At 32.0% G+C, this 8948-nt stretch overlaps 1 protein-coding gene across 1 annotated transcript; it reads right to left on the reverse strand.

The window, feature by feature from the left end:
- Nucleotides 1-7311: 7311 nt before the first annotated feature.
- Nucleotides 7312-8631, reverse strand: LOC123222973 (UPF0481 protein At3g47200-like). The gene is made up of 3 exons (XM_044646047.1): nucleotides 8628-8631; nucleotides 7972-8501; nucleotides 7312-7876 (listed from the first exon to the last, which is right to left on the reverse strand). Exons 1-3 carry the CDS (start codon nucleotides 8629-8631, stop codon nucleotides 7319-7321), a joined length of 1092 nt encoding a protein of 363 aa, XP_044501982.1. The 3' UTR covers nucleotides 7312-7318.
- Nucleotides 8632-8948: the final 317 nt, after the last annotated feature.

Genomic DNA, 8948 nt, shown 5'->3' on the forward strand with positions numbered 1-8948 from the left:
ATGGGATATCAATTAAGATAATCACAAATTAGGGTCTGTTTAAATATAACCAATTGGTTGGGTTTTATACTCACATAGTCATTAGTTTCATGTAGGACAAAATTAGCACATGTGGTTAGGGCGTCTACCTATTTTACAGCCTAGTCTGGTTGAAAAAACAAAATAAGCACAGTAAAGTGTTTGTGATAAAAAAGAATAACCATGCTTTCATAAGAAGTTAAGAATATGATTAGTGTATTTAATCATCTTAGGATGGGTCAAGAGAAGAGTTTTATTAACTTTAGTTTGCAAAAATATGCAAATTAAAAAGATCTGATTTGGTCTAATTTATTTATTTATGTCATAATGTATTTGCATATTTATTATTTTTATGAGAACATGATTCAAGTGTTTGTGTATTGACACATTTTGCACGTACGTTTATAAAGTTTAATCAATGCTTAATTAAAAGTTTGGATTTCTTTTATATTTGGTATGTTATGATTTTTTTTAATTACATGATTTGTAAAGTAAGCTAGCGTGGTTTAGGGCTAGACTCGAACTGAGTCAGCTCGAGCTTGGTTTGAACAAGCCCGAAATGAATCAACCCTAGCCGAGCTTGATCAAACTCGAGCTACTCACTAAATTTTCTAATTAAAAAATTTGATATAAAACAACGTCGTTTTGACTAATATGTATTAAAACGACATCGTTTTAATAACGAACAACAAGTCGAACCGAATTTGAATCGAGTTTGAGCTTAGTTTTCACGAGTTCAACGAGCTCAAGCTTGAACTCAAGCTCGGCTATATGTAAACCAAGCCGAGCTCGAGCTCGACTCGACTCGAATCCAGCTATAGTGTGGTTCTCTTTGAATTAGACACGTCAATTGGGTCGAGCCAAATGGAGGTCTGGCTCGAAGCACAAAAAAAAGCCCGGGCATGATAAAACTTGGCACGACGCTATAGAGTGTTAGGCCAGGTCCATGGACCTATCAAGTCGGGCTTAAGACTTTAATATTAGACCCATGGGTTAACCCGACCTGACCTGACTTGACACTGTTCATAAAATAAAAATAAATTTTTTTATTTTTTTTCTTGCTTCTACCATTTTGCCACTTAGCAGAAGTTGCTTCTACCAAATGATAGAAGTCGTTGCTTAATTTTTTTTTTTAAATTTTTAATTAATTTATTTTTTCTCTATAAAAACCTATTCAATTTTTCATTTTCACTTTTAATTACAATTACAAATTTCTCAAACTCTCAATCTTAATTATTTTATTATATTTTTAATCTTATTTTATTTTAATTTTATCATTACAAAATATTACAAATGAATCCAATGTCAAATGAATTCAATCCATTTGAATATTATCATGTTAGTGCTGATGATATTATTGATGATGCACAAGGTGGAATAGATGGAACACCAACGGGTGAAAGTGGTACAGGTACAGGTTCGCATTATTCAATAGAGAGAAAAAGAAAACAAACGTTAATGGTATGAGAGCACTTCGATAGAATAGAGGAAACAATAAACGAAAAATTAATTCATCGAGCAGTATGTAAACATTATGGTTCTTGTTTAACATGTGTAAGCACAAGTGGGACGAGACATCTTTGCCAACATGTTACTGATTACTGTAAAAAAATTTCACGTGAGCTTAGAGGACAAAAACAAATTGCATTCACCAGATCGCGATCCATTGGTCCAGGTGCCACTTCAGTAGGAGGTCTAAGCGGTTTCGAAAAAAATTAAAAATAGATATTAGAACTAGATGAAATTCAACATATCTCATATTGAAAGCATATGAAAGGTATGAAGTTCCTATAACATGATACTTCAATACCCAACTAAAAGATTTGCAAGATCCTATTTTTTTTTACAGATCAAGATTGGGAAATAGCTATGGCTTTAATGAACTTGTTAGAGCCATTGAAGACAGTCATAGATCATTGCTCAAGTGTATATTATCCAACAACTTGTTCTATAATATATATTATGGTAGAAATAAGTGATATTTTTAAAGAATATAGGTATCATCACTCTCATCATACTTTTTAAAATATATGTATGCAAATAGAACAAAAATTTTAAAAATATTGGAGTGAAATTCTTTTACTTTATTTTGCAGCTACTATTTTAGATATTAGGGCAAAAACTAATGGATTACAAAATTTATTTGATGTTGTTAATAAAAATTTGTCAATTAATAGCAATATAAATTATGTTGAATATGTTTAAGATTTTTTACTTGATATGTATAGTATTTATGAACAAAAATATGGAAAAACTGGACAAAATTCTACACCAGATGTAAGTTCAGGTAAAAAAAAGTCACGCATATAGTCTCTGTTGTGTAAAGGTAAACAAACTGATAGTCAAAATATAAATTATAGTCAATTTTATAATTATATCAATATTGACCATTATCCTGAAATTGTTCAAAGATATAATGCTGAAAAACTAAATGTTTTGGCATGATGGAAAGACAAGACAGAAACTTTTCCTGTGCTTGTAGCCATGGCCTGAGATCTACTAATACCTCTGATGTCAACTGTAGCATCAAAATACGCTTTTAGTACATGTGGATGCGTGCTAGATGATAGACGATCTAATTTACATTCAAATATGTCGAAGTGATAATGTGTATGAAGGATTGGGTTAAAGCTGATTTCAAATTACAGAATCATGTGGCAGAAGATGTTTTTGAAGAATTCAGAGATTTAGATGTAGAAGATGAGTAGATAAATGTTATATAATAGATATATTTTATTTATGTTTTATAATTTATACAATATGTAAATTAATTTATTTGTACTATGTTATCAATTTATAATATTTTTCATCGGCCAAACGACTATTTCCCACCCAAGGTTTGATGTTTTCTCAAATGTACCCCCTTTAACTATAGAAACACCAAACACTCACCCATGAGTAGTTAAAATTAACGGGGGTAAGGGTAAAATTGTCATTTTCTCTATAATATTAAAAAATAAACTAAAATATAATCTATTTTTCCCCCCTAAAGTTTGAAAACTAAAATTTTTCCCCAGCCTAAGTTTTAAAAAATGGCAGTTTCACTTTAGGGTTTGGTTTTGAAATCTCCGACGACCTCTCCGGCTTCGTTGCCGATGACCTCTCCAGCTTCGTTGCCGATGACCTCTCCCTCCCAAAGAATCCTCTCTTTCTGGTGATCCCTTTCCCAGAAGAAGACCTCTAGGAAGACAACCATCTTCCCAGAAGAAGACGACGGCTTCGTCTTCATCTGGGAAGACGAGAAGACGAAGAACTTCGTCTCATCTCCCAAGGCGTCTCTGACGTTGATCGGACCTCCAAATTGGAGGAAAGGGATCACCCAAAGGAGAGGATTCTTCGGGAGGGAGAGGTCGTTGGCAACGGAGCAGGAGAGGTCGCCGGAGATTTCAAAACCAAACCCTATGGTGAAACTATCATTTTTTAAAACTTAGGCTGAGAGAAAATTTTAGTTTTCAAACATTAGGGCGGCAAAAAGAGATAAAATTTTCAGGCATTAGGGTTCTGTTAAATTTAACAGGCCATAGGTGGGTGTTTGGTGTTTCCATAGTTAAAGGGGGGACATTTGAGAAAACATCAAACCTTGGGTGGGAAATAGTCATTTGGTCTTTTTCATCATGTAACTACAGTATTTCTCCACCACAAGTGAGGGATTATAAATAAAATATTCGGAGTACTATCCTCGATTTTAATAATTGAAAAATAATTTGTGTTTAAAAATTTTAATTAAAGTTTTTTAAAAATATTGATTAAATGGGTTGAACCGACCTGATTAAAGCCCAACTCAACCCAATTAAGGCTCATTATTATATGGGTCAGGCTTTGGACCTTTATATTTCAATAGGCTGACCCGGTCCAAAGGCCCATTACTGTTTGGGCCTCAGACCCGACCCATTAACCCAATGGGTCGAGCTAGAGCCAACCCGACCCAACCCATTGCCATCTCTACTTTGAATGCATATTTTCTTTGTAGAGTATTCGTCTAGAGAATTATTTTATAACATGCATACTTACAACTCTTACTATAGATCACACATATGACTTACTTAAACCAAGTCGAGTCAAAACCTGACAACATTTAGCTCTCATATTCTCAACTTACACCATAGTCACTATTCGTGCATTTATACGACTTATTCTTTAAACAAATATTAAATTTTTGCACATAGCTCATAGCATCCTTAGCCTCTCTTGGGTTAGTTCACTAGAATGGGAGTTTTGCCTATTGGAATGACTATTGTCTACTTTATTATCACATCGACATGTATGATTAGAGGTAAAATAGTCATTTATAATATTAAATATTGGCTAATATTGATTGTGAACTGAAATAAGTTGAAATTAAATAATAATTCAATTTCAACCTATAAACAACCATTCATAGGTCCATGGACAATCGATTGTAGCCTTCCATATTAGCATAAAGGATAAAAGCCATCTTTGCAATTTTAAACATGATGAACAACCGTTCTCTTGTAGGTTAAACATTTATTCATTTGATTATGAAAACTGTGTTTAAATTATGCATGTTGTTGTGATTTTGGGGGATAACACCAAAATATAAAAACGCATCAAGATAAAACTTTAGGGTGTGCTTGAGAGAAGAAATTTAACTTTGCAAATTCTATCTATAAGTGACGTTTCCAGCAAGGTTTGAAGGGGAAAATCATATAAAGAGGGGACGAGTTCTACAAAGAGGTAAGTAGGAACTTCACCTAAGGTTTCTGATAAGTTGTTAAGTGTGTAAGTATTATATGATGGTGATAATGATTGTTTCGTTGTTGATTGAGTGGTGTTTTGCTTATTTAAATTATGATGATATGTCTCTATGTGTGTGTGTGTGTGTGTAAATATAAATTATGATGATATTTCTCTATGTGTGTATATGTGTGTATGTGTGCGTGTGTCTCTTTATGTAGCACCTATAACAGGTCACAAGTACATTGAATGAGTTTTCTTTGAGTTATTTATATGTGGGATGATGAGTATGATTTGGTTGGATATCGAATGTTTAGAAACATAACTAGGGCTTGAAATTTATCCCCTAAAGTTTCATAAGATATATGTTGATTGATAATGTGTTTTGACATGCTTTGTTATGAAAAATCTTGTTAAATTATACACTTAAGTATTATAGATTGTTTGGTAATGATTAGCCTTTGAAAACAATAGATTTTAGGCATTCCAAATGTCATGAATGGTCATGCATCATGTTAAGCTGAATTGAATGTTACTGGTTCATGCTTAAGTTGATTAAGTTTATGTAATGTTCAAACTCAAGCTTAATAGAGTTTGTAGCTTAAGCTTGAGATAAGAGCTATTGACTCAAACTTGATTTGAGAAATATAATTAAATCATGTTGCTTATTCATTTATTAATTACCCCTTATATCCAAGGTTCAATGTTGAGTTGAGTTGTATATACGAATTTTAACTTAAAGAGTTACCATACAAATATATATAAATTTTAAAGTTTATTTATATTATACTTGAGCGAACCATGAGCTTGTGAATCATTGAGTAGAAAAACAATGAGATCGAGTTCAACCCAAGTATAATACTTGAGTCACTCGAGCTTGAGCTCAAACTTGACTTGTTAATAACTGAGTGGAGCTAAGTAATTTACGAGTGACTTGACTCATTTGTAGTGTTAACTAGTTCTATCTTTTAAGGGACGTTTAGTTTAGATAATGTTTTATTACTAAAATTGAAATATTCAATTAAAGATAAATTACTTAAAAGATTATTGGATATAAATAATTACTATATTTAATAAAATTTGATAAATTACTTAAAAGATTATTAGATATAAACAATTACTATATTTAATAAAATTTGTTCAAATGTTTTAAAGAGCGTTTAGTTTGTATAATGTTTTATTATTAAAATTGAAAAATTACCTTGAAGATAAATTATTTAAAAGATTATTGAGTATAAACAATTACTATCTTTTAAAGGGCGTTTAGTTTAGATAATTTTTTATTACTAAAATTGAAAGATTACCTTAAAGATATATTACTTAAAAGATTATTAGATATAAATAATTACTATAGTTTGGATAATGTTTTAACAATTACTATATTTAAACAAAATTTCACAACTATCTCACTCAGTCTATATCAATTCAAGAGTTAAAATTGTCCGAAATTCATTCATAATAATATTATATGTACAAACAAATCTTAATAACATGTTTATACAATTTAATATGATAACATACGATTAAATGATTTTGAAGTAAAAGAAAATAAAAACAATCATATTATCCAATCAAATCCTACTACTTTAATTTGTATAAATAAATTACACATAATTTTATTCATTTAAAAAAATATTTACATGTGATCACAAAAAATCAAAAAGGGGAAAAACTAAATGAGGTTCCACTTTTAATTTCCTCCAAAGATTACGAAAAAAATACTATTGCATTTATCAAGCAACAATCACTAAAGTTTAATGCAAAATTACTAAAAATTATATGTCAAAGACTGTTTAATCAATTTAAAGGGAGAGTGAATACCATCACTAGAATTCTTACACTAAATTCCAAAAATATTTTGTTTAATTAATTACCTACGTAAAATCAATATAAATTTCCAAATAAATAATAAAAGTGTCCAAAAATTAAACTTGAGTATATATAAAAATCAGAAATTCAATTTTCAGCAAAAAAAAAAAAAGAAGAAGATAAAAACATGACTCAGGAGTCAGGATGATGCACACAAAAATCGAGACCAGTAAATAAAAAGTGTATTGAGTTTTTTTAAAGATCACAATAAACCCGGAATCATATTCTTATCTAATTAGATTAAATCAAAATAAAATATTTTTAGCTCACAATTAGACAAATTTCCAACAAAGAATGCTTGTAAAATAATATTTAACTGAAGAAATTAATTTCTAGAGGGCCCAAGTTTTTATTATTTGCATAAAAACCCCATCTCTATGGTTATTTAAATTAAAAATCCTATCATAAATGTGAATGAAATAGCTATAATTATTAATTAATTGAACATCAGGCAATACAAGGAAAAACCCACAAAAACACAAATTAAAACGCTTTAAAACAACTCACGAGGTAAAATTAAAAATAAACAAAGCCATGTTAAAATATCCAAAAAAAAAAGCAAACAAACAAACGAAACAACGAAGAAAACAGAGGGAATATAATGAGTCCAAGAGTCTGGCATTTTTCTTATGGAAGAACTTCACCAAAACTGAAACTCGGATTCTCTTTTTAATAAAATTTCCTCTTTTACCACTCAAGGGTTTAAGCTACCCTTGGTGGTAGAGCCGGCATTTTGTTAATTCGTCACTTGGAGAACAGAAGTCACAGCTTGAATGACTGTAAGTAGAATCAGAAAAACAGCGGCGAACAGGGAAAGGGTAGCCCATGGAGTGCTGAAATAATTCTGTATCAATATCGCTCTCCACTTGTTGCAGCTTTTTGCACGGTAATTTTCCATTTCTTCACAAAGATCTGAGAAATAAAAATGATCAGGATTCAAAGTTGTCACATTTGAGAGGTCATTCAAAAGAGTTGATGCTCCTTCTTTATCCGGCAGCCAATTTTCGATAATTTGTTTCTCAACAAGCAACTCAACATCCTTGGGAGTGTTGGCAAGATGATGAATGATAAAAACATAATCATTTATGTAATTATCGGAGCAATGACATTGCTCGAAAGCAATCAAATTTCGAAACAACGATCCAGTATGATACTGTGGCGTCAGTGGTAGAATTTCCAAAGTCCCCTTCTTGAAATTTATGTGAAATGAGTCTTTCCTTTCGCTCGGTTTGAAGTTGGCTCCCGCATTATGGAGTTGGATCACACTCGGTGCAATCACAGCTTTTCTTGTGTTCTTTTAGATTCTTGATTAAACTCTTTCACTTTTTCCTGCACATCGGATGGTAGATGGCAAATTCTTATGAAATCAAGTAAATGTTTAACTTTTACCTTCTTTGTAGGACCATTAAATTTCCCTAATTGCCCATTTACTCCCTGAAAAACCTCGAAAAATTTGTATGTAAGCTTGATGAACTGTGGCTTCGACGCCCGAAATATGCTACTCACTTTTTGTAGGTTAAAAATTTCCTCAAGAATGAAAAATGGAATTTGATTCTCAAGCAACCACATGTCGAACCGTATAAATAAAGACAAATATGAGCGCCTAAATATACGGTCTTCTGTCTTTCTCATTTCTACGAAACTACCTCTCAAAAAGAGTTCAACGATGAAGGCGGCGTCCACCAGAATTATTTCCACAAATGCATCGCTATGAAATTTGATTGTTTCATCATAACAACTACGTAATGTGTCTTCCTTCCCCCTTATCAACTTATAAAGTTCTTCGACACTTAAACGAGTTCGCTCAAGAAAGTCTTGCAGGTATCTTCGTTTTTCTTCTTCCAGAAATTCCAAGTGTGGTTCCCCATGGTGAAGAGGGCCAATGGAGACTAATTGAGGTGTATAAGTGTGGAATATGGCTTAAAAACGTATTAAGGAGAGTTTGGTCATTATAGGACTTATTAGGGTTATTAATGTCATTTTGTACATTGAGGGCAGTATGGTCTTATACTGAAATGTAACCCTAACTATATTAAGGTGAGCGCTCATTTGATTGATGTGAGTCGGCTCCCTGGTTTGCTCTGCTCTGGTTTGCGATTAGGGTTTGCTGTTCTGGTTCTCTGATTTAGTTGAGCCGAAGGAGAAATCTCCTTGTTTTCTCTGATTGTGTATTTGTCTTGAGTCTGGTAGAAGGTTTGTTAGGAGGCATTATCTTGCGGTGTATTGATATCGTGAGAGGTTCATCGGAGGGTATTCTGTAAGCTGTAATCGCTTGTGTTCTATAGTGGATTCGACTAGAGACTTGTCTCTGCCTTGGATGTAGGGTTTCAAATCGAAACCCGAACCAAGTATTTCTTGTGTTCTTT

Source organism: Mangifera indica, chromosome 1, assembly GCF_011075055.1.
Source record: "Mangifera indica cultivar Alphonso chromosome 1, CATAS_Mindica_2.1, whole genome shotgun sequence".
Taxonomy (NCBI): Eukaryota; Viridiplantae; Streptophyta; class Magnoliopsida; order Sapindales; family Anacardiaceae; genus Mangifera; species Mangifera indica.